We start from the raw sequence: 26829 nt of genomic DNA on the forward strand, positions 1-26829 counted from the left end.
AACTTTGCATCGGAATCCGGGGATGTACTGTATGGTGACTAACATAATATAATAATAAAATAAAAAATAAATTAAAAAAAAATAAAACAGTCCCTCTTGGGGCGCCTGGGTAGCGCAGTCGTTAAGTGTCTGCCTTCGGCTCAGGGCGTGATCCCGGCGTTCCAGGATCGAGTCCCACATCGGGCTCCTCCACTGGGAGCCTGCTTCTTCCTCTCCCACTCCCCTGCTGTGTTCCCTCTCTCGCTGGCTGTCTCTCACATAAATAAATAAAAAAATCTTTAAAAAAAATAAACACTCCCTCTTGAATGTATAAGTTTATAAATCATTTAAAAGGTGCTTTATTTAAGCAAGCACTTAATGAATTGGAACAAACCTGTAATAAGAAGTAAATTATGTGGGACACATTTAAACAAGTATTAGATTGTGAACCCATGGAAGACAAGGTCATTTGCATCTTATTAAGTTCAATCTCTGATCTATTGTATTGAACCTTACAAAATTGCCAATATTTGAGGGTGTCTGACCTATTAAAAAAAGTAATTGAGTATGGTTCAATCCAATACAATTATATCATATATTTTTATATGATAATGGCCAGCAAAGAGTACTTCCAGATTCTTTCTCCCTATAAATAGTTTCCTTTATTTAGAATCACTTTTTGTTTGTTTGTTTTAGGGCCAGTAAGGTAAGTATAAGATGGAGGTATCAAATAACTTTATGTGAAGAATATGTAAACTTGGGCAGGATAATTGATTCTTTTAAATATTTTTCACCAAATCCTGAGATTTCATCTCTTTCTTGAGGATCTTGCAACACCCCTGGAATCATAGATACCATCTATTTTCCTCCCTAATGAATAGCTTCTTGCCTAAGTCACCATTCCAATCAAGTGAACTGGCTACATGCCAGGTGTTCGTGTTGATTCTATTGACATGCTGGTTGATATTCAGTCTTAAATGGTATTGATAAATCTGCACAGGAACAATTTATGACATCTCTAGTGATCCCTAGTAGGGCAAGACTCATAGCTGTATAATACCTTACCAGTTTAGAAAGGTCATTTTCCTTTCATTTTCACACAGACATCATAGAATGCATTGTCTTCCCCATGTTTATGATGGAGAAGATGCAGCCTAGAGAACCAAACTCACTTGCTGAGGTTACATAACTTAATGGAAGGAGCTGGAGCTATAAATTATTCCAGGCATTGTTGCTTTACCACCTAGAGATTGATTTCCAGCTGTCCTGCAACTTACTCTTCACCTTCCAATTCAGTTCTGCCCATTTTGTGGATTAGCTCAGTACTGGAGCTTGCACTGCTTATGCAGCAGGATTCTGTGAACATTTTCAAGGCTGTTTCCAGGGAAAATCTTAGCAGTTCCCTGCTGCATTCTGGTGAGTGGTGTCGACTGTGTTTGGGCTTGCTCTTGTTCCAAAATGCAGTGCTGTCTTAGCAAACTGTCCGTAAACTGTGTGCACTTGGAAAGCATAGCCATCTGCATGCAGTAGAGCTGCAAATGTGGAGTCAGAGCAGCTGGCTGGTTGAAATACAGCCTCACTTGTCAAGTGCACAAAGAAAAGACAGCATCAGGATACCCATGTAGCTGCTGTATAGTAAGCTAAGTTTAGAAACTGTGGAAAATGCGAGAGGAAAAAAATTTTTTTTTAAAGATTGTATTTATTTATTTGACAGAGAGAGACACAGCCAGCGAGAGAGGGAACGCAAGCAGGGGGAGTGGGAGAGGAAGAAGCAGGCTTCCAGCAGAGCAGGGAGACCGATGTGGGGCTCGATCCCAGGACCCTGGGATCGCGCCCTGGGCCGAAGGCAGATGCTTAACGACTGAGCCACCCAGGCGCCCCAGGGAGGAAAAAATTTTTGAGGGATTGTTTAAAAGCTCTGCCTGAAGTGTTGGAGAGCAAGAGGGAATAAGTGGGAAATATGCAGCCATAGACCAGCCTGGCTCTTAACTACTGTGAACAGAAGAGTCCTTTACCAGAGAAGGCGCGGAAAGATGATTAGTTTCAGAGAACATGCCCTGGAGGGCAAGAGCTCTACCTAAGTCTGACTTGTGTCTACCTAAGGACTGGGCATTGGACCCACACACTTGGATTAGAAGAGAAAAATGGTCAAAATCAGCAGAATGTTCTTTGTGGTCACAGAATAACACTGACTCTCTAGTTAAGGGAAAATTATCCATCTCTTTCCATATGTTTTAGCATCCTTGCTGGTGTTTTTTACTCTTTGCAGGGAGAAAATGCAGTTCTCTTTTGCGATTTGGGTTATCTGACTAGAAGACCGACTTCACCACTGCATAAACTCACAGAGTTTGTGAATATATCTTCAAATTTAGTTCACAATTTCCCTCATCATAGATTTTCTTTCTTGTGAATTTATTTTTCAGTCTTTTGCCTAGATATTTATAGTTGCTTCCTACTTACTAGCTTAGCACCACAGGGGCAATACTGGCACGAAACAGACATTAGCAGACTAGAATACCAGATCAGTCTCTTATCTTACTAATTACCACCCGTTCTTGCTGACAAAAATCCTCAGGTCTTAAAGAGAAAACAAACAATTTACCTGAAAAGCTGAGGTAAAAATATGGGTGTAATTTCACTTGGCTGCATGTACTCTGTCAGAGGAATTTTTAGTGCTGACTTTCTGGTTGGTGTAACTTAAACAGTGACCGAGGTAAAAAGCTGCCTCTGGCCTAGTAAATTGGGCCTCAGTATCGCCATCTGTAAAATTGGGATAATGAGAGCTACTTTATTGTGTTTGAAGATCAAATGAGATAATGAGTGAAAAATGCTTTGTAAGCTGAGGAGTACTATAAGCTTTAGCTATGATGATGATGATGATGATGGATATAATTCTGGGAAGTTAGTCTCTACACTGTCAATTTTAAGTTGCCCTTTTATTTTTTGTTCTCTTTAGATGAATAAACTTGTTTGTAGGTATTACGGTAAGAACACACACATACAAACACACACATACACACCCCACACACAATTCTCTTTATATTTCTTTCTGAGAATTGCCAAAAGATTGGTTTTAAAAATGACTACACAGAATTTTGAGAGAGGTTGGCAAACTATGGCCCACAGATGAAATCTGGCCAGCTGCCTGCTTTTGTAAATAAAGTTTTATTGGAACACAGTCTGCCCATTTGTTTACAAATTGGCTATGGCTTCTTCTAAGCTCTAGCAGCAGAGCTGGTTTCTTATGGTAGACTGTATGGCCCAAGGAGCCTAAAATAGTCACTGTCTGGCCCTTTACAGAAAATGTTTGGTGACGCCTGAATTAGATCAGAGGATTTGGCAAAATAAAATAAATTTTAATATCTTAGTATGAACATATCCTTTAATATCCCCAGTGGCTCATTGAAATGGACATTTTGATACACTGGTGGTGACAAAGTAAATTGGGGTAGCCTTTCTAAGGACGGTTTGGCAATATGTTCAAGAGTTTGGGAAATTCAGACACTGAGTGCAAATACAATGACTATTAACAGTATTTACTTTTGAGATGTGATACTTCAAGTGATTTTAAAAGCAAACAAAAAGCTTCTAATTTTTAAAATTCCCTACTGTCATTGGAGAATCTTCATAAGAACCAAATAAAAATATAAACATAGCAATTTACGTGATGTCATGGGGAAAATAAGCCCCTAGTTCAATGCCAGTTTAGTATTTATTGCTTGTAGAGCTATGGCAAGATGCCTTTTGGTATGTGGATAGGCAGCTTGCATTTTATTTCGCAAGTTTAGAAACTTTTTAGGTTTCCTTGAAGTCAAACAGGTCCTGGGTTCCAAGTCCTTCCATGTGCCTTCCTATCAAATGTTTCTGCTCCTCCTGTTATTGATAAACACACACACTCACATAAACACACCAACTCAAAAGGACAATTCAGTATTAGTAAGAAAAATATTATTATTTCAACTTCTCTTTTGCTAGAGCAATTAATTTCATGTGGAAATTCTTGTGTTTAACCAGCAGTCTCTTTTCTTTGGTAGAAAAGAATTACAGTAGTTGAATACATTTTTGTAAAGATTCAGTAAAAAAAGGTTTCTGGTAGAACAGCTAAAGTTGCAATAGCAAAATTTTGCCCTCAAAAAGAAAAAAAGAAAAAGAAATGAAATACAAGTTTAGTGCCCTTGCTATGGTTTAAAAATGATTTTATACAAGAATCTATTTGCATTTATTATTCTTTTATAGTCAGTAGTAGTTCCCTTCATTTGTGTCTTACATTCTTCCTCCAGGGATGAATGCATCAGAGAGAGTGGAAACTCCTGGCAACCAGGCACTGTGTAGGAGGGGCAAACTAACTTGGAGGTGTACTTAATATTTTTTTTTAGTGAGAAAACCTTGTGGAAATGATTTTCCTTTCCCCTGTTTCCATAATTCACAAGTAATGCACTGTGGAATGTCAAAATGAAAATGTGGTGAGATATACTACTAGTGGATGGAACTTAGTTAGCAACTTTTGAGGTTCAGTTTCAAGGCTGTATAACTGTAGTAGAATGTCTGGGGTCTTCTACGTACGTAACGCACAAGCTGGATGAGTGCTTATTAAAAGTGTGTGTCTTCTCACGCTAGAGGTGCGGTTTTGGTGATTACAAAGTGACTTTTGCTTTAAGAGAGAGTCAAGAACCAAGCTCATGGAAAAAAAATAGACTGTGTATGGAAAAAAAAATAGACTGTGTATTCTGCATATCTATTGATTGAGATAAGCATGCTTGCACAAATACGATTTATAGGTAAACATGCTGCTGAGTATTGATGGAGTGCTTCTTTTTTGGAAGGACTAGATACCCTGATGAAAATTCTAAAACAGACCATTTTTTTTTTTCCGTTTAAATACACAAACATGCCACAGGGTATTGTTTCAGTATGGAAATGGAATGAATATTGTTTCTACCTGTACTGTTAAATATTTTCTCCTGAAAAACAGAAAAGCTTGACAAACTGATTACTAAATCTAAGAATATAGATAAAAGCATGAAAAAGTTAGGACATAGGGGAAAGGGCTCATTGTACTTCTGTCCCTAGAACAAGACTTGGTGACAACTCCTCTCAAAGAAAAAGAAACCATTAAATCCTTAAGGATTAGAATTAATGGTGATTCTCTGCATTCACAGAATGTACTGCCTTCATTGCAAAGACTATTAGCACATGGTGGCTTTGTTAATTGCACTTTGCCCTGTGGATTACTAGCAGACCAGATTTTACCACGGGGGGGATAAACTTACATTTGGAAGGGTGTATTTGTGATGTGTGTATGTGTTGTGATACATATGTATGTGTGTATACATATGCGTGTATGTGTAGCGTACATATATACGTTCACATACAGGCTGCAGCATTATTTGCAATAGCAGAAAACCCAAGAAGCAAGCAACTCCAGTGTATATCTATGTTTGTGCAATAATGTTCTCATTTCAAAGCGTCAAAGTTTATCCAAGGGATAGGAGTTTTGTTTTGTTCTGTATGCTTCTGTGCATTTGAAAATACCCACATCATTAAAAACAGTGTCTGTTAGCTGTAATGGCAGCTGACAGCCTTTTTAGCTATCCAGAATAGTAAGGGAATTTTAAAATTTAAAATTCGGGTCGCTTTTTGTTCTGCAGTTAATAATGAGGTCAAGTGGCACCTAGCGCCATCCCCAGCCCAGCCCGTTAGTCATTTCCAGTACCGCCGCCACCCCCTGCAAAGAGGAAACTGGGTGAGGGTGCTCTCTGCGGCTGTGTGCGACAAACGCACTTCACTACCACAGTTTCAGTTATAATTTCACATCCTGACAATGCACACAGTGGACCCAATCTAATAGCCAGTAGTTTGATAATTGAAAACATCGGGGCTTCTAGTTCAGGGTTTAAATTTCTAGTGGCTTCACAGAGTCCACAGTCTCTCTGGGAAATAAACTCAGGGCTTCAGAGCAGGGAGGGGGAATGGGATAGCCCGGTAATGGGTATTAAGGAGGGCACGTATTGCATGGTGCACTGGGTGTTATGTGCAAGTAATGAATCATGGAACTTACATCAAAAACTGGGGATGTGTACTGTATGGTGACTAACATAATATAATAAAAAAAATTTCTAGTGGCTTCAAACTCCATGATCAAGAAAGCCCAGATTTCTGAACCCCTCTCACACAGAAGAAACCAGAGAAAAAGTGAAGAGATGGAGGAGGTTCCAGTGGGAACCATATATCTGTATTATCACCTGTAGTATCTGATTTCTAAATTTGATGTAGATAGGATGTCTTCAGTAAGTATACAAGTACAGCTTTCATCAGTATATAAACATTTATTTGAAATAATGTGAGAAAAGCCAGGGGAAAATATCAGTAATACCTCCAACTTAGAGGCTTGTGATTTAGATTACTTTGGAATTAGCCCTCTTTTGGTTCATCCCTGGAATCACTATTGCCAGACAGAGTAACCCCAAATCCACTCACATTAGATAAAAGGAGGGAGTTATTATTGGAGGAAAAAAAAATACGAGATTAGATACATCAGAGGGTAACAGATGCAGTTTGAACTTACTAGCGTCCCCACTTCCCCAAGGCAGCACATTTCAGTGCCAAGAGAGATCTTCTCAGCCGTGATTTCTTCTGCTGGGGGAAAGTGAGAGCGTGTCAGTGGGTGCCTGGTTTCTCCAGCTGTGCAGGATGCTGCCAAAGAGGCTCATTGCTCTCTCGCCTCATCCGGAATACTAGGTCACGTGCTGAATGACTGGGAGTGGGAAGAGGCTGGAAGAGTGGCAGATAGGATTCTCAGAGGCATTAAAGGGATGTGGATCCTACTAATTGCTTCGTGGACTCCATCGAGAAGCCCTCTCACAAGCTGCTGGGCACCTCTCACCCCCAGATCTCTCCAACTGGCCCAGAGGCACTCCCAGCACTCTGTGTGCCTCACCCCATGGCTGCCTTTCTGTGCACACTGCTGATGGTGGTGAGCGTGAGCTATGGCAGATGGCTAGTGAGCATGCATAGACAAAGATGGCCAACAGGTACATGAAAATATCACTAATCATCAGGGAAATGCAAATCAAAATCACAATGAGTTATCTATCACCTCACACCTATTAGAATGGCTATTATCAAAAGAGATAAAAGATAAGTGCTGGCAGGGATATGGAGAAAAGGAAACCTTTGTGCATTGTTGATGGGAATGTAAATTAGTACAGCCACTATGGAAAACAGTATGGAGGTTACTCAAAAATTAAAAATAGAACTATTATGTGATCCAGCAGTCATACTTCTGGATATTTATCTAAGGGAAGTGAAATCAGGATGTTGAAGACATATCTGCACCCTCATGTTCATTGCGGCACATTATTTATCATATCCAAGATACGGAAACAACCAAAGAATCCATTGATGGATAAATGAATAAAGAAAATGTGGCATATATAATGAATGGAATATTACTTAGCCATGGGAAAGGAGGAAACCCTACCATTGCAACATCATGGATAGACCTTGAGGGCAGTATATATTTTTACAGACAGAGAAAGATAAATACTGTATGGTATCACTTATTTGTGGAATCTAAAAAAGCCAGACATGTAGAAATGGAGTGTTGAATGGTGGTTGCCAGGGCTGGAGAGTGGGTGAAATGGGGAGATATTGGTCAAAGAGTATAAACTTCCTTTATAAGATAAATAAATTCTAGAGATCTAATGTACAGCATGGTAATTATAATTAATAATACTGTATTATATACTTGGAAGTTGTTAATAGAGTAGATCTTAAATGTGCTCACCACTAAAAAGCACAGTAATCGTTTGAGGTGATTGTTTTGTTAGCTAACCCTCCTATGATAACCATTTCACAACAGGGAAGTGTATCAAATCAACACATTGAACACCTTAAACTTATATAATATTATACATCAATTATATCTCAATAAACCTAGGGGAAAAAGTCAGAAGTTAATCATGAATATAGAGGTTGTATCTTACTATGCATACTCATTTCTTTGGGGAAAGGAAGAACCCCCCAATTAATTAATTAATTAACCCCCAGTTAATCCCAGTGGGAGATTTGGCTTTTAAGACCAATAGGGATGTAATCAGGGGATCAACATTACTTTAAAGCATGGTATTGGTTAGAGATTGGAGGACATATGTAAAGTCTATTTCTTATTGGAGAAGTGATTAAAATTTTATAGACACTACCTCCTCTTCTGAATGGAACTTTGTAATCAGCCCTTTGCATAGCAGTTCAACTAATAAGCTGCCTAGAGTTCTAGGTGAATTTTTTTTTTCTTTTACAGAATTATATCAAAGCTCATTCTAACTAGGAAGCTCTGATCTATGACAAATTCCTTCAAGTAATTTTTTCAGGTACGATGTCCTCTAAAAGGATTCAAAGTATAGTTTAGACAGTAAATGATAGAATATTAAAGCTATAGAATCATCACTTTTCTAAATACACTTTCCAAATGTTATTCCAGCTTCCCTCTTAAAAATGCACATTTGAGTTTTTTGGCCCAGTATTTTACAGGAAGAAACAAGTGTGTTTCAGGCTTAACTATGTTACAAAGGGAAACAGAAAGGTACAGAAGTTGTGATTACAATAGTTTGGGGTCAGAGAATCTTGAGATTTAATTCTAACTTTGCTGCATGACAGTTTCTTTACCTTTCTGAGTCTCAATTTTCTTCTTACTGAACATCAGAAGTACCTTCTAGATAGTGTTATTGCAAATGCTAATGAGGTAATATTGGTAAAGGACTTATTCCAGAATCAGGTGTATAGCAAATGTGTATGAATGTGTGTTTGTTTAAACTGGTGTTACTTTTAACTATTATTATACATTTTTACTATTATACGGAAAAAATGTCAAATTCTATGCAAGATTTTGTGTCTCCTTTATTGATTTCTGATTCTGGGTATTTACTTATGGACCAAGCTATATGAACCTAATTTTTTTCTTGGTAAGTAAGGTGACTGTTTTAACTGTTGCTTGGTCCTCACCAGGTGCCATCTTTTCAGATGTTTCTGCGTTTACCCTGAAATTGTAAAGATATTGTCCATTATGTCACTGAGTGATCCCTGCTCCCTCCTTACATGGGAATTTTCTAACCAAGTTTGGTTCTAGGAAAAGCTTTATCTCCCTTGGGAAAGTAGTTTGTTTCCTCTTCTCAGATCAAAATGATTTATGAGACTTATCACTTTTTCCTCTTAGTCTTGTTTGTCAGGAAGATTATTGCTGTTCTTTTCACTCAATTACAACCACCTGACTTCTTGTTATAATTTGAATATTTAATTTTCTTCTCCTGTTTACATGAAAAATCTTAGCTTATTAATTTGTTTTGTCTTCCTTTTATCAACTATCTCATATCCTTTCAGGAAAGAGGTGAAGCAGAAATGTATATATTTATATGTATATATATATATATGTATAGGCAGATATATGCATATAAACATATCTTCATACAGAAATATTTTCTTTTAATTTTTGTTTGAAAGTTTGACACCCAAGTTTAAATTTTGGTATTAGCAACTTCTTTAATCCGACTAATGCTTTCTTTACCCCTTATTCACTTCCTTCACATGTTTGTCCAACACATATTTCTTGGTGCCCTGTATGCTGCATTTTTAGGTGGGGAAGACTCCAGGTAGATGAATAAAATTGTCATCAATGAGCTATGTCCTACAGGGGGTATGAACTCTTGAGAGGAAAAGTGGGCTAATGAGATCAGGGTTGCTTTCCATAAAAAAAAAAAAAATGAAATTTGAATACCACGCTAATTCTGATAAAATAATAGGTAGGCTAAGGCCTGGGCTTTTTTCTAATATTATCACTGAATCTAGTGGGATTGTACTAGTTTGCCCAAAGCCTCAGGTGAAATTGGTTTTGCTGTTCTTTATCTTGGTATCTTTTGTGGCATAGATACACATAAGATCCTTTCATATCTGTGGGGAGAGAGAATGAGTTTTGTTTTGTCACGTCCCTGACTGTGCTCTTAGAGACAGGGAGAAAATATGGCTTAAGAGCCCCTGGTTGTTGAATCCCATTTTCTTGTCATTTTGTAGTACACATTTAGGGTATTTCTCAGGACAGCTTAACTACCCTTGCTTAATGTTGTCATATTTTCCTCCTTGTGGTTGTTTAAGGCAACAAGAGGCCTCTTATCCTATTTCATGAGGAAATGCAATGTATTATTAATCATGATTACTTTATTCATAAGTTGACACTGCCTCAGAAGAGCCTGGATCACACTAAGGATAACTCTTCCTGTGTGAAAGGATGCTTTCGAGTCACAGGCTTCTTTAGGGATATTTCTTTTCATCTCAGGGAGTGTTTTTTGACTTTAACATAATGGTACATTTTATTTAGGAAAGCTGCTCCCCAGTGTTAGGGATAATGGTAGTCATTTTGGACTTATTTTCTCAATACCTATTGAACTGCCATTATGAGTTTTATACCATGCTGGGATCTGGACTGAATGTAACCAGTATTTAGTACCTTCAAACTGTAGTGAAGTCTGGAAATAAGAATATAAGGTAGTTTGTAGGTGTGTAATTTTTGTTGGTCGTCTTTCAAACTTTTGATTCTAACACTGGATATGGGAATTTATGAATTTTGTATAGACTCTGTTATTAAAGTTGTGATGACCAATGATCCCAGTTTTTAGCACTGAAAGTCCTAGGTCCCAGGAGCCTCTCAGTCTCAGTCTCAGTCAGTCATACTAAATTTGAAGCTCAGACAGAAACAATACCATAATATGACCATAAAGTGATTTGGACCCTAGGATCTTAATTTCTAGTAAGGCTGTCTTAGACACAGTTTTCTATTTGCATGGAAATTATACCTACTTATTAGCTTAACCGAAGATGGTTTGTTATAAGGAGCATTATGAAAATCAAAGACATATTGAGCAACCAGACTCCAGGGGAGGTGAGATTCGGGTGGCTCTGAGGACCTCAGCAGCTTAGGTTCAAGGAATTTTAATCTGATGTTCTACCATTAATATAAGCTAGCTCGCAACTCCCTTAGGCTCTATGCCCCTTAGTTCAAATATTTTAGAACAAGACTCTCAATGGCTAAACATTGTCTAAGGATTGGTTCCTCTTAGTTCTTGTGTCCAGATGTGGTCTATTTAGCAGTGGCTTAGGGTCCCGGTTGAGATCATTGCAGTTGACTGTCTAGCATCCATCTCACCCCAGCTAATCACTGTAATTCCATTCTACTCACCTGTAGTTTGGTTAGGAATGGACATGTTACCCAATTATGGTCAATGATACCTAAAGGGAATCTTCTGGGAGTGCTCTGGAAATGATTCATAAATCCTCAGAATGAGGCACAATGTTCTTTGCACATTCCTCTGTCTACTTGTGTTGCCTGGAATGATGGCAGCCATCTTGTTGGTGGCCTGATGATGAGAGTAATACAAGAAGGCCAGAAAAAAGAGACCAAGTCCTGAGTCTTTGATGACATCTTTGAGTCAGTGAATTAATCCAGAGTGTGCCCTGACTCTGCACTTCCTATAATTAGAGAGTTAAGAAATTCTTTAAGCCATTTGACAAGTATATAATGTATCCTATATCCTAGGATGCATAATGTGTCCCAGGTTAATAATAATGCATCATCATCAATCATCCTCCTCTTCCTCATCATACATGCTAACACACACCAACTGGGTCAGGTGGTAGGAGCTGGTAGGACTGCTCCTATGGGTAGGATATATTCTTTAAGAAAGCATGAGAGGAAAGAAAATGAGGGGTATTACTTCCACATGCATAAACCATAGATACGCTGCATCTTCTCTTCTTTTGAACCTCTGCCTTAATGGCTTGATTCCTGTTTTGAATGTGCTAAATACATCCTCCCTCTTAACTTAAAGAGAATAAAAGATCCTACATCCTCTTACTTACAAATGCAGTGGCTCTAGTCATAATCTAAGAAGGACCCCAATAAGCAATGAGCTCTCCTATCTATTAGTTGCCAGAAGGAAGGAATGAGAGATAACTAAAAAATAGAGTCATCATGGTAGAGTAGACACCTTCTAATATTAACTGGATTATAATTAACTTATTCAGACAAGTATCTTGTTTGGTTATCCAAGATATACTTTGGAAGCAGTTCATTTTGGAGTATGTACAAAGAAGTTTCATTGTTCAAGGGTTAACATTTTACAGGTGCTTATACACATACATATATATATTTAAATGGCCAAGCTAGGTATTTGAATAATATCTATTTTTACAATTGTTCAGGCTTAAAATTTCTATGTGTCAGTGAGCTCTGCATGTTATGATTGTTGATTCATCTGTGAGTTAGATTGGAAGAATCTTGGATTTTCCCACGGGAAGAGGGAAGCTCCTTGAGAAGGAAGGTTTAAACATATGGACAGAGCTGGCTTCACAGATATGTGACCTATACAGTCACACAGAACCCCACCTTCAGAAGGGCCTTGTATGTGATTTAATATTCTGCTATAGCAATCTTGAAATTCTTAATTATTTTTTTCAGTTTTCTTCACATGTTTTTTTACCTACCATTTTTTCTACTTTATTTTTATTTTTTTCATCATGATAAGTGTACTTTTTAATCCCTATCACCTATTTCACCCATCCCCCCCATCCACATCCCCTTGTAACCATCAGTTTGTTCTCTATAGTTAAGAGTGTCTTTCTTGGTGTGTGTGTCTCTCTCTCTCTCCTTCCCCCCCCTTTGCTTGTTTGTTTCTTAAATTCCACATATGAGTGAGATCATATGGTATTTGTCTTTCTCCGACTTATTTCACATACATTATATTCTCTAGCTCCATCCATGTTGTTGCAAATGGCAAGATTTCATTATTTTTATGGCTGAGTGATATTCCATTGTATTTATATACCACTTCTTCTTTATCCATTTATCTATTGATGGACACTTGTGCTACTTCCGTGGTTTGGCTATTGTAAATACTGCTGCAATAAACATAGGGGTGGATGTATCCCTTTGAATTCGTGTTTTTGTAGGGTAAATACCCAGTAATGTGATTCCTAAATCATAGAGTAGTTCTATTTTTAATGTTTTGAGGAACCTCTATATTATTTTCCACAATGGCTGCACCAATTTGCATTCCTACCAATAGTGCATGAGGGTTCCTTTTTCTCCACATCCTCACCAACACGCATTTCTTGTGCTTTTGACTTTAGCCACTCTGACAGGTGTGAGATGATATCTCATTGTGGTTTTGATTTGTATTTCCCTGATGATGAGTGATGCTGAGCGTCTTTTCATGTGTCTGTTGTCCAGCTGGATGTCTTCTTTGGAGAAATGTCTATTCATTTCTTCTGCCCATTTTTAGTCAGATTATTTGTTTTTTGGTGTTGAGTTTTGTAAATTCTTTTTATATTTTGGATACTAACCCGTTATTGGATATGTCATTTACAAATATCTTCTCCCAATCAGTGGGTAGCCTGCTAGCTTCATCGATTGTTTCCTTTGCTCTGCAGAAGCTTTTTATTTTGATGAAGCCCCAATAGTTTATTTTTGCTTTTGTTTCCCTTGCCTCTGGAGATATGCCTGGTAAGAAGTTGCTACAGCTGATGTCAAAGAAGTTACTGCCTGTGCTCTCTTCTAGGATTTTTCTGGTTTCAGGTCTCACATTTAGGTCTTCAATCCATTTTGAGTTTATTTTTGTGTATGGTGTAAGAAAAGTGTCCAGTTTCATTCTTTTGCATGTAGCCGTCCAGTTTTCCCAACACTGTTGAAGAGACTGTCTTTTTCCCATTGTATGTTCTTGCCTCCTTTGTTAAAGATTAATTGACCATGTAATCATGGGTTTATTTCTGGAGTCTCTATGCTGTTCTATTCATTTATGTGTATTTTTTGTGTCAGTACTGTTTTGACTACTACAGCTTTGTAATATAACTTGAAGTTCAGAATTGTGATGCCTCCAGTTTTACTTTTCTTTTTAAGATTGCTTTGGCTGTTTGGGATCTTTTGTGGTTCCATACAGATTTTAGAATTGTTTGTTCTAGTTCTGTGAAGAATGCAGTTTATATTTTGATAGGGATTGCATTAAATGTGTAGATTGCTTTGGGTCATATAGACATTTTAACAATAGTTCTTCCAATCCATGAATATGGAATGTCTTTCCATTTTTTTGCATTGCCTTGAATTTCTTTTATCAGTGTTTTATAATTTTCAGAGTACAGATCTTCACCTCCTTGGTAAGTTTATGTCTAGATATTTTATTGGTTTTGGTGCAATTGTTTTCCTAATTTCACAGATTTCCGTACATTGATGGTATGTCCTGAGATTTTACTGAATTCATTTATTAGTTCTAGTAGGTTTTTTTTGTGTGGAGTCATTAGGGTTTTCTATATATAGTGTCATGTCATCAGCAGATAGTGAGTTTTACTTCTTCCTTACCAGTTTGGATGCCTTTTATTTCTTTATGTTGTATAATTGCTGTGACTAGGACTTCCAGTACTATGTTGAATAAAAGTGGTGAGAGTGGGCATCTTTGTCTATTTCCTGACCTTAGGGGAAAAACTCTCAGTTTTTCATCATCGAGTATGATGTTGGCTGTAGGTTTTTCATATAAGGCCTTTATTATGCTCCCTCTAGATCCACTTAGCAGAGAGTTTTGTTTTGTTTTGTTTTGTTTTTTAATCATGAATGGATGTTATATGTGGTCGAATGCTTTTTTGGCATCTATTCAAATGATCATACATTTTTTATCCTTTCTCTTATTGATGTGATGTATCACGTTGATTGTTTTGTGACTATTAAACCACTCCTGCATCCTAGGAATAAATCCCACTTGATCATGGTGTATTTTTTTTTAGGATTTTATTTATTTATTTGAGAGAGACATAGAGAAAGAAAGCATAAGCAGGAGAAGGAGCAGAAGGTGAGGGAGAAGCAGGCTCCCGCTGAGCAGGTAGCCTGATATAGGGCTGATTCAAGGACCTTGGGATCATGACCTGAGCCACAGGCAGATGCTTAACCAACTGAGCCACCCAAGCATCCCAGATTTTTAAAAATATGTTGTTGTATTCAGTTTGCTAATGTTTTGTTGAAGGTATTTACATCTATATTCATGAGAGATATTGGCCTATAGTTCTCTTTTTTCGTGGTGTCTTTATCTGGTCTGTATCAGAGTGATACTGGTCTCATAGAATGAATTTGTAAGTTTTCCTTCCTCTTGCATATTTGGAATAGTTTAAGAAGAATGGGTATTTACTCTTTTTTAAATGCTTGTTAGAATTTTCCTGTGAAGCTATCTGGTCCTGGACTTTTGTTTTTTGGGAATTTTTTATTACTGATTCAGAAATTCTTAATAATTGTAAACAAAGGACTTTACAGTTTATTTTGTCTGGATTCCTGCATATGACCCTGTACTTATCTAGATCTGGTAGCACTAAATAGTTCTGATCAAAGAATAGAATATTGGACACACAGCCCTTGGTTTTTATCAAAAGCTCATTAGATGGCATTTGTAGAGATTGGCTGAAAAATCTGTGGCCTTTCCACTCCTCTAGACATGCTAAAATCAATTTCTAGATTAAGCCACTGATCTCAGTGCCTGGACTTCATCATTTGCTGCTCTCACTACCCCTCACTCCCTGGCCCCAATTGCTTTATTGAATTGCTCTTTGGTGGTGAGCCCTCATATTGAAGGATGTCTTTTTAAAGTCCACATGGCACTCATTATTGTATTTACTGGAAAGATGTTGTTGAGCATGTTGCTTATAACGTTATGCACTATCTTTATTATGGGGATCAATGAAAGATATTTCTTTTTGTTCTCCATACCAAGAAGGCTTTTCATGGCCTATTTAACTGGCTTATCTCCAGGATCTGAAATGATATGGTTGCGTTTTCCTGTTGTATTGGTTGCTAGAAAGCTTAGAAACAAGTAGCAAATGACTAAATGCACAAACCTCATCATTTGCATATTGTATAGTAACTTCATCTTTGCTTTCATCTTATCTTCCACACCTCATTCTCTCTTTACATTCATTCTCTCACCCACTTATTTTTTTTCAGTAGCAATCCATTTTTGTCATAGCATGTGCAATATGCTTTAAATTCCTCTAAAATATGGTAAATAATAGCTATGTAACACAAATTGTTTCTTGTATATGTTTCCTCTGTTGTATATTTACTATTTTTTCACCTGGGAACGTATAAGGAAAACATTTTCAAAGGGTGGCAAGATTTGAGAAGTAAAGAACAATGACAGGGTTGTTTTTTCCCTATGTGAGATAGAAGTAATTTTAAAGTGGTGTTAATGCAAGAAATGATAAGGAAAATATTTGGTGATAATAAAATATGACTTTGAAATAGATAAACTCTTTGTATGAAATTCAGTTGCATTTGAGTTTTATTTCATGGTGACTCTTGACAAATCTCTCCATCTCCTCGTGCCTCATTCTCATCTATGAAAAGTAGATAATAACATACCATATGTTTCCAAATATTTAGAAGTATTTATTATTACCAGAGTTAAAAGAAAGCAGAATTGCCTTTACTATAGGTATTTTTATAAGCACAAAGAATTCATTATTGTTGGTATTTTTCATAAAGCTATTTTCATTTCAGTACTATTTCTTATAGGGCTTTTTTTTTTGGCAAAGTGCGGAAGATTGCTAATATACTGGATATAAAGTAAGTTTAGGAAGAAATATGTGAAATTATAATATGTAGCTAGGTTTTCTCATTTCAAACTTGCATTGTCATGTTTTTCCTATGGCATTTTTGACTCAATTTATTAATTTAATATTCATTTACAACTGTTTATCGAGGACCTATTATGTTCCAGTGTTTGTTCTAGATTATGAGAATACGGCAGTGAACCAAAATCACCCTTATTCCATGATACTTACGTTCTAGTGATTTACTACAAATTATCTTTATGTATGTCTCGAGTATATGTTCCTTTTCCAGTACTATATTTTATTTTCTTATTGGTATGTTAAAATCAAATTTGCCTGAGATGTAACATCTAAGAATGTTCTGGGTTTTCCTCCTCTTTCTATTTTTTACTGATCAAATAGCTGGAAGTTTCACTTGATTTGCTAGTGAACTACATATTTTACTGATTATAGGGGTTATGTGATGTGCTTGATTTGGGTTAATTTACATAATTTCCTGATTGAGCTACATATTAGCCTTTTGACCTTTGCACTTCTTCGAAGTGCAGAGAATAATTAGGCTGCACAATTTGGTAGAAAGAATTCACATCTGCTAAAAAAATTTTTTTTTGCCTCAATTAGCAGACATTTCTGATAGTATATAGATATTCTTCCAGGCTAGATATGAATGAGTAATTTTCTTTTTTTTTTTTTTTAAAGATTTTATTTATTTATTCGACAGAGATAGAGACAGCCAGAGAGAGAGGGAACACAAGCAGGGGGAGTGAGAGGAAGAAGCAGGCTCATAGCGGAAGAGCCTGATGTGGGGCTCGATCCCATAACACCGGGATCACACGCCCTGGGCCGAAGGCAGACGCTTAACCGCTGTGCCACCCAGGTGCCCCTGAATGAGTAATTTTCATTCTGTCAGTAACTGCACCATTGAGAGCGTTGCCCATATTTGAACAAACAAACAAACAAACTATGCCACTTCTTCCACGTAAGTAGCAAAAAAAATCAAGGCATTTGCCAAGGGAGGGCAGCAATTTTTTAGTCCTGATAGTGTCCTTGCTTTACCACTTAGAAGGAAACAAAAAGGGAGAAGTTATCTGCAAAAGTACATGAGTTTGCAGTTAGCGCTCAAATGAAAATAAAGTACAAGGACTAATTAGGTGAAGATTTGAAATTTCTTTTCTGGAAGGAATGACATTTAAATATTTAAGTAACTTCTCTGACTAGATGGAGAAAAGCCACCTTGAAATAGCTTTGTCCTGAGGATAATTATCCTGGAGGAAAGGAATAATACAATCTTTTTTGGTAAGGCTTGACAAAGGCCAAGGAGACTTTAAGCCATGATCCTGTGTTTTTTTGAGGTTCACTGTTATTAGCAGCTTTCTGGTGGTTACGATAGCTCTAAGATATCACTCTTCCTTCCTAGCTCAAAGAAACTCAACGTGAAGAAAAGAGAAGTCTCGACTTCTCATTGTTGCTTCAACATCAGGACATTTAAGTCTATGTTGGCGTGCTTTAAGAACACAGGCAACAGCTATATTACTGTAGCTAAAGAATGAAGACATTGGAAGTCAAGGGGGGTTAACCTTGAGGAAACCGAATCTCGTTTCCTTGGTAGGTCAGCTTGGCCTGCACAAGGATCTGACCCAGCTCAGGAGCCACAAAACAATGGACAAAATCCTTTGGGGCTGTGTGTGCATTTTTAGTAGTGATTTTGTGTGGCAGTCACAAGAGCAACAACAGAAATGAAAATCGCTGGTGGGCTAAACAGACTCCAGTTTTCTCAATGCTGAGAATCTGCAATCCTGATTTTTAGTAAACTTCCAAGGATCTTGAACAATTCTGAGGTGAGGGGGAAACCTCTGAAAAGGGGAAACTCTGTTAATTGCATGCTGGAGTGAGTGGTGGATGCTAGAGATGGATATTTTTACATATGGAAAATAAGAGAATGAAGTGGAATAATCTAATTACATACATAGTGTTAGTCCATGTCAAGATGTTTGCAAGTGGATTGACTGTGACTGCTTTTCTAAAGCAACACAAGATAGTAGCGGACCCTCTAACAAGGAGCATTTCATTTAAGCAGCCCTCGCAGATCCCTTGGTGAAATAACTAGTTGGTCTTTCCAGTAGTAAATGTGAGTGGTATCATTTCAATTTAAAGTGTTCCCACTTGACTACGTCTATGAATCTTTGAGTAGTCCTCTTATTGTTGGAGAAAGTCTATGCATAGTTTTAAATTCAATGCTGTTCTATAATCTCACAATTCCGCTTGAGCCAGGGAAAAAGGAGTGAATCTTGTCTTCTTTCAAAAACCACCTCAAATCACTTCAGCCACTTTTCTATTCTTTACACATAGAAATAGTTTTCTTACTCTCTGAGAGGGACTTTATTTGGTTCCCTTGGCCAAAGTCGTGTTGTGATAGGGCTTTAGAATGGAGTTTGGTTTCTATTCTCCCAAGATTCCAGTAGACACTCTGATTATTTTCCCTGCGTGAAGACTGGTTATAATGCCCATGGGCCCCTGCAAAGCTCCCCATGGGCACGTTGCACTACAGTGTTTTGGCAGAGTGTAAGAATGGGTTTCTCATATATCTAAAATACGTCCGAGAGCATTTTATCTTTTCCACTTCAGGAATTGTATAATTTTTAATGTTCATCATTTAATGGCCATGAAAAGCTATGGCAGGAGTAACAGGTCTGACAATGCCTAGCACAGTATGTGGCACATAGCAGATATACAATAAATGCCTATTGAAAACAATGAATGAAAACCTGCTTGCTTATTAAGAAAATATGATCTATGTGGAAGGGAAGGGACAGACTAGCAATAAACTGATAAGTCACTGTCACCTTTGCTAACTGAAAAAGTTAAAATCCCAAGGAATAATTCAAAGAATCCCAATTCGTGATTAGAAAAATCACGGCCTGTTAACATCCCCGCAGTCTGTCTGATCAGAAGAAGGATTTTACGCCTTTGGATTTTTAGTAAATTTTGAAGTTTCTCAGACAAGTCAGGGGACAGCAGAACCTGAAATTTATATTGCACTTTCTGTGACCTCAATGTGCAAGATTAAATTAAATGATCTCAGTAGGCCCTATAAAACCCCAGGTCACCCATACACATTTTTCATATAACCATTTTTTTCATATAACCATTTTTTTCATATAACCACTTTAATGATGTCTGAGAGGATAGAAAGAGCATTTCTCAAGACCAGTTAATTATAAGCACAATAACTTTGATTTGAAAGTGGTAATGTTGAGCCAGAGATAACAAATATACAAGCATTTAATGCCTTCAAAACAGGTTTAGACTCTACTGTATTACACCTTCTCTATATAAAAAAGGCATGACTAAGCTTTCTCCTTAAATTAGAAGCTTCACCGTGAATAAAAAGGCACACAACTCAGGTAATGATTCCAAACCACCAGCTGGTGAACCAGCTACTTTAGAATAAGCTGGTGGAAGTTGCCAAAAAATTGATTTTGGGACCACACTTTTGAAATTATTACTTGGTGGGACCCACCTATGTGTGTGTCTTCAGGGGTTTTTAATTCTGGTGATAGAATTGGATCAGATGATTAGAGAAACCTTGCCTTATATACATCTAAAAATGCCCAGTAAGATGGTTAAAATAAAAAATATCACTCTCTCTCTCATACATATTATAAGTAGCTGAGTTGGAGGCAGAAGAATGGAATTCTTTGGGTTCAGGAGTGATAAGTTTGACTTGATAGAATTAAGCCAGTTGCCAAGCCTGGCACTGACCTGGAGTATCTACAGATTGCAGGTTATCTGTAACGTGGGTTTTAATAGACCACATGTGCACTGAAGGAGGAAACAAAGCCCAGAGCCCCAAGCAGATTGGGGAGTCAGAACAGAGTTCGCACGCAAACACAGAACAATATGCTCAGTAAATATGCCAGAAAATTGCCTCCAAGATGATGTGGCTATGCACCTGTTTTAACTTTGTCTCTCGGTGGCACAAAGAAATAAAGAAAATTGCCTCCTCTGATAATCCCTGAGCATAAGCTCACACTCATGCTGGATCATATCTTGAATTCACACTATCATGTTGGTGCCAAAACATTCCAAGCTGTATATTTAATGTGAGACGGCCCTGGTTGGTGTGGTCTCTAAGTGGCAAGTAGAAGCCAAACAAATCCTCCCTGAAGGTATGCACTTTAAACAGTGTCTCCAAAAATCCCACAGATGATGTTCCAAGTCAAATGAATTCATAATTTAAAAAATTCCTATAGACATCTGGAAATAAGCCACTATAAGTGAGGAGTAGCAGTAACAAAGAACTACAGAAACAGATTTAAAAAGAAAACAGATATCCAAAAGCTGCAGTCATTGAAATGATCGGATATCAAGTATAATATATAATAATAAAAAGTTGAAGGTCTTCATTTCACCATTAAGAATAAGAAGAAGATGCCCACTGTCATTGCTCTATATTCTTTCCTGGGGCAGGGCAGGGGTGAATCAATGACCTGTGGTTTATGTTTATATTTTTCTGACTAATAAACAAATAAAATTATTGTATGTCTGTATTACTTTGGTGGGGTACCATAACAAAGAACCAGGGAATGGATGGCTTAAACAACATAAATTCATTTCTTCACAGTTCTAAAGTCCTAAAGTCTGGGATCAACTTGAGAGCAGGGTTGGTTTCTTCTGAGTCAATTTTCCTTGGCTTGTAGGCAACCATTTTCTCTCTGTGTTTTTACATAGTTGCCCCTTTGTACATCTCTGTGTCCGAATTTCTTATGAGGACATCACTCATATTGGATTAGGACCCATCCTAATGACCTAATTTTAACTTAACTATCTCTTTAAAGACTCTGTTTCTAAATACAGTCACATTCTGAGGTATGGAAGGGTTAGGACGTCAGCATATGAATTTGGGGGGGGGACATAATACAGTTCATAGCAGTGTACAAAGGCGGTAAGTGCAATAGGGAAAAATAAGGTGGGAAAAGGGGTTGGAAATACGTAGAGACTGTAGTTTTAAGTTGGGTTGTCAGGGAAAGTCTCACTGAGAAAGTGACATAAGCTAAGACCTCAAGGAGGTGTGGAAGCAGGCCATACATATTTCTGGTGGATACCAGCAAAAGCAACAAAATACTATTTTATACCTATGTTATCGGCAATAATTAACAGATCTGAGGATACCAGTTTTTGGCAAGGATGTAGAGAAATGGGAACTCTAATATACTGCTGGTGGTAAGGATATAAATGTTATAAACACTTTGGTAGACATTAAGTCATTTCCAAATAAGACTGAAGAAGCCTATGTCCTATGGCTTGGCTATTCCATTCTTAGGTATACTCACAAAAAACCTTGTACCTAAATAATAGGACAGAAGTATAAGAATTTTCATGGCAACATGGCAATATTCATAGCAGCAAAAAATTGGAAACAGCACAATGTCCGTCTAATGAAGAATACATAAATTTGATGTATAAATAAATGAAATATGGCAGTGGAAGTGGATAAAATATAGCTATGTGTGTCAACATGGATGGCTGTCAGAAGATGTTAAGCATGTATACAGTATGCTTCTGCAAAAATAAAGTTCAAAAACAAGCAAAACTGAATGATTTCTTTTAGGAATACACACATACACACCCACTCATACACACACACACACACACACACACACACACACACACACGTGGTAAAACCACAAAGAGAAGCAAGGGAATGGTTAAGGGCATGACTAGGTAGGATGGACATAACTGATGGATAGATTGGTTATGGGTTCAGAGGAAAAGGATAATCCAAGACATCATTGGCGGTTTGTCTTGAGCATATGGTAACATTTACAAAGGTGGGGAACCCCAGGAGAGAGCAGATTTGGCAGGGAAAGGGGTCATTGGGAGCTCTGTTTTGGACAAGTTAGTTTTGTTGGACTGTTACTATATATCCAGGTGGAGATGTCAAGTAGGCAGTTATATCTACGAGTCTGGATTACAGGACAGATATGATGGTTGAGATAAAAATGTCAGAGTTATAAGCATGTAGATGATTATGTCAATTCAAATATTTCCTGCTACATGTAACAGGAAACCCAAATAGAACTAGGTTAAATGATCATTATACGTAAGAGGAAGCCCACATATTGATCTGGTTTGGTTTATACACCACTTAGATGATCTCTTCAAAGACTCAAACACTTCTTTCTCTCTATTGTGCCGCACTACTGTCTTCTGCATCCCAAAGTTGGCTTTTGAATAGTTGACATCAGAACAGTGGGCTTTCTCATTCATATGTGAAAGGGGGAGAGAGAAAGGCAAAGAGACAGAGACACACACACACACACTGACCAACTGTGGCCCTTAAGAATTAAAAAACAGGTCCTGGCCAGGGATCCCCCAGCAAACCTTTTCCCACCTGTTATTGGTCCAAATTGGCTTAGGTTCACCCATCCCTGAACCCGTTACTGGCAGAGGTTATGCGATTTCTACTATTGACTCTGACAGAGTGTCTGGAGTGGAACCAATCTGTGAAGTTAACCTCAATTGAAGTCAACTATTTAAACACAGGAACTCATGTAGGGAAAAGGTAGAGATGGATGGTACAAGAGAATCCAGGCCTATGCCTGCTGGAATTCTAATATTCAGAAGCTGACCCGAGGAGAAGGAGGAGACAGCAAAGTAGATAAACAAGCAGTGGCCAGTGAGGGAATGAGAAAACCAGGAGAGTGTCATGTTGCAAGTTTGACAGAAGAAAGTGTGGGGAACTATGCAAAATGCTTCTGAGGGATAATATAGTGAGGCAGAAATCTTTGGATTTTGTTAGAGTCTATTGTCCTGTAAAGCATTCATTCTCCATTGGGTTGGGGCTAGAGGTAGGGAACTAACTCCAAAATTCATAAAATTCTAATACTGATAAGCTACTATTTCTGGAGGAAGAGTGGTAATGGTAAGATCTTATGTTTTTTTTTTCCATTTGCTAATTGTGAATTGATAATCATTAGGAATAGTAGTTGTCCATAATTGGCCTTGTTATGCAGGTAAAAATGTCCATTTTTCAGAACCTACAGGTAGACCAAAGATTAGGTTTTACACATCAATATCTAGGTTTTTGATCCTTTAGTGTGCTATAAGCTGAAAAAAAAAAGCAAAATGAATATGAAAATGTTAAAATCTGATCTCTTTATCCTCCTCGGGTTTCTATACATTCTTCTTTTGTTTGTGTTTGTCTGAGTAGACCACAGCTCTGCAGAGGGCAGGTGCATCAAAATTAACTGTGACCACACGTGTGAAGTTTGCTTGGATGTCAGTGAGAATTCCATGTTCCCTTATGCTGAGGAATAAGGGAATAATAATAAGGGAATCCTGTAACATTCAAAATTTCTTAAGCAAGCTCAGGGTGAGACACAGTCAAAAGTCATGTAGAGGGTGTGAACGCCAAAAGAAAAGGGAATATGGAAGAATGATAATAAGCAAGTTTTGCATAGGCCATTCGGACTTTATTGTATCATTTGTTCAGAGTTTATTTCTCCCTCAGATTTTGAGCTCCTTCAGGGAAAGGACTGTATGTTTTTACTTTTGTGTTCTCAGGGCTTAACTAGAGTGCTTGCCTGTAAAGATGCTAAGTAAATGTAAGGAGGAAGGTTGGATGGGATGGGAGAGGTTGGCACAAGACTTAAATTACTTAGAGAAAACCGAGAGTTTTACATCTTTGTGTGAAGCTATTAGTTATGTTGTAAAACCTGACAAGAGGACCCAATGTTAAGAAATTAAATGTTTCCTAAAAGGCCCCATTAATTCTGTGAAGCCAGTGGTTCCACTAGGGGCAATTTTGCTCCCCAAGGGACATTTGGGAACATCTGGAGCATTAGGTACAGTTTTCTGCACAGTAAACTGTGCATTCACTTCCTGTTTCCTTGTAGAATAGAGCCCATAGTTACTGAGGTAGTGATACCTGGAGAAGAGCAGAACCAATCCTCGATTTGATGGTTATGTGGAGCTTTAAAAAATATTCCGTGTGGTGTGTTTGTGTAGGATTTACAGACAGACACCTTGGTTGTAAAGAATTTGAACTTCACCTGTTTATACCGTTTCTCTGGATAGAAACTATCACTCTTCACACGAGGGCACACTCTGGCACACCTGGAGTGCACAACAAAGCGTAAACAGTGATCAGATACATGGCAGGGTGTGTAATGAAATGTGCTGTCCTGCATCTAGCCACTCCCCGCACCATACTCAAATGGCAACAGCACTTAAACATGTAACAATGCTGCTGGGTCCACTCGAGTTTCCTATTCGGAAATGGACATCAGGTGGTGTCTGACAAGCTGAAGGATGTTGAATAAAGGTTTCCCACAGCTGTAAGTGGTAGGGAGCTCCCCAGGATAAGGCAGGGAGTGTCTGGATCATTCCAAATTCGCCAGGCTTCTGTGTAATCGCTTCTGTGTGCATAGTTGTGACGTCTCTCATTGCATTTTAAATGCTGAGCTTATTTTTTAAGGCACATAAATTGCCTTCAATAGGCTTGGTGATTGAACACAGTAAATATTTTCCTGTGACTCTAGAAATAGTAAGAACTCTGGAAAGCGTTTTTCTCTCCTTTTCTGCAAAGGCTTTTCTTTCTGTAGAGTATGAGCTCTTGAACATGATCATTTACATCCACCCCTCTCCCCACATCTTTCGCCATCTCCTTTACTAGGGTGAGCTCTGGCAGGGTTTGGTCCAACTCCACTGCCCTTAATAAGCTGAGCTGAGCTGGGCAATCTGGTGCCCTTGCATGTGTAGTGGGAGTGGGGCAATACCTTTGAGAAAAGCTGCTGGATTTGGGACAGAAAGGGCCTTCCTTCAGCCGGTTGCCTTGTCACAGATCTGGGCTGCTGCACCTCTGTGCCTTATGGCAAAAAATCAGCTTGCTCTTTTTGCACATTTCCAAGGGCCTGCCATCCCCTGGGGAGTTGCTCATGCAAATTGTATATGGCATAGCTTGTCCTTCTCTATCTATGTTTTCTGTGAGCACTCGCCTTTACATTGCTGTGTTAGCAGTCTGGTGTCAGACTACGGGGCCCCACCATCTGGGCCCCAAGAATGCATCCCTGTAAAATGATCTCGGTGGGTGGTGGAGGGAACTGATCTTTAAAAAAAAAAATCTATGTTTATGGTTCCAAGCATGATGGTCTAGCATTGCACTAAAAGAATAGCCTTCTTCAAATTCATATAAAGGACAAGTGGATTGAAAATGAGAACTAAAAATGTATAGCCTAGAGTAAAGATTACAGATATTCAGAAGAATAGCCTTCAGATATTTTACTTTAATGTCCCTCCGAATTTTCAGAAGCTGGTACATTTCTACGTTGCCTAACAGTTTCATAAAAATAAGGTAACTTATTGTGCAAGAAGAATGGGGTTCTATTGATTCTGCCATTTTGTTTTCTCACATTATCTCCTTTAAGTCAATACCTTTATATTCCAGTAATCTTATAGAGAAAATGTAGAAAATATTGCTAATGTCTTATCCTAACATTTGGGAAAGTTCTCATTACATCATTAATCTCCTTAGCTAGAAGGCAGCAACTTGGATGAGTCATCCCAGGTCGACAGCAAGAATTCAGCGCAGGAACTGAGTACCAGCTCTGCCTTCAATCTCTGTGTGTCAGTCTCTCTTTTGACCCCTAACACTCTGCTGGATTTTTTAGCTGTGAAACAAGGGAAGTATGATCTGTTCTGCTACCCCTCCTACTTCTAGGTCCAGGATCCTTGGGCTGTTCATCGGCAAAGAGATAGTAGGCATGTGTTCTTGATAACACTGGGATTATTTGCCTCAGCTGACTCCATACAAAAATGAGAAGGATGATGCTTTTAAAGCCCCAGAGAGATCGAGTGTCTGTTCTTTGAGAACAAAACACTGGCTGAGTGTTCTTTCTGGCCTGGTGTGTCTGTGTGTGTGTATGTACGTAGAGGTCACTAAAAGCTGCTGCTGATAGGGACCAGGTCCTGGGCTCAAGTTCCAAGTGGACCATAGGAGCAGGGAAAGGGCTTTGGGGCTTTGCAGCCCGCTGTTTTTATAATGCCAGCAGGAAGGGATAGCCTCAAATATGCTGCTCAGAGACCAAAGGGACTTCTTGCCAGAGAGGCTGCTGTGCTTGGCAAGGTGAGAAGAAGAGCTGTGAATCTATCACCCAGTTGGCAATAGGCCTGGTGGTTACAAAGGGTTGATGCACAAAGCAAAGGGGCTCCGGCTGTGATTTT

At 38.2% G+C, this 26829-nt stretch overlaps 1 protein-coding gene across 3 annotated transcripts in view; it reads left to right on the forward strand.

Moving 5' to 3' along the window:
- Nucleotides 1-26829, forward strand: part of LOC105235528 — a 474820-nt gene that overhangs the window by 227732 nt on the left and 220259 nt on the right. Inside the window, exon 4 of one of the 3 annotated variants that reach the window (XM_034671632.1) lies at nucleotides 18023-18537. The exons of the other annotated variants lie outside the window; for them this stretch is intronic. Within the exon in view, the coding sequence (XP_034527523.1) occupies nucleotides 18023-18094 (72 nt within the window). The 3' untranslated portion in view covers nucleotides 18095-18537. Of the gene's footprint in view, nucleotides 1-18022; nucleotides 18538-26829 lie in introns of those variants that run through there. 3 annotated transcript variants of the gene reach the window in all.

This window comes from Ailuropoda melanoleuca, chromosome 11 (genome assembly GCF_002007445.2).
Source record: "Ailuropoda melanoleuca isolate Jingjing chromosome 11, ASM200744v2, whole genome shotgun sequence".
NCBI classification, from domain to species: domain Eukaryota; kingdom Metazoa; phylum Chordata; class Mammalia; order Carnivora; family Ursidae; genus Ailuropoda; species Ailuropoda melanoleuca.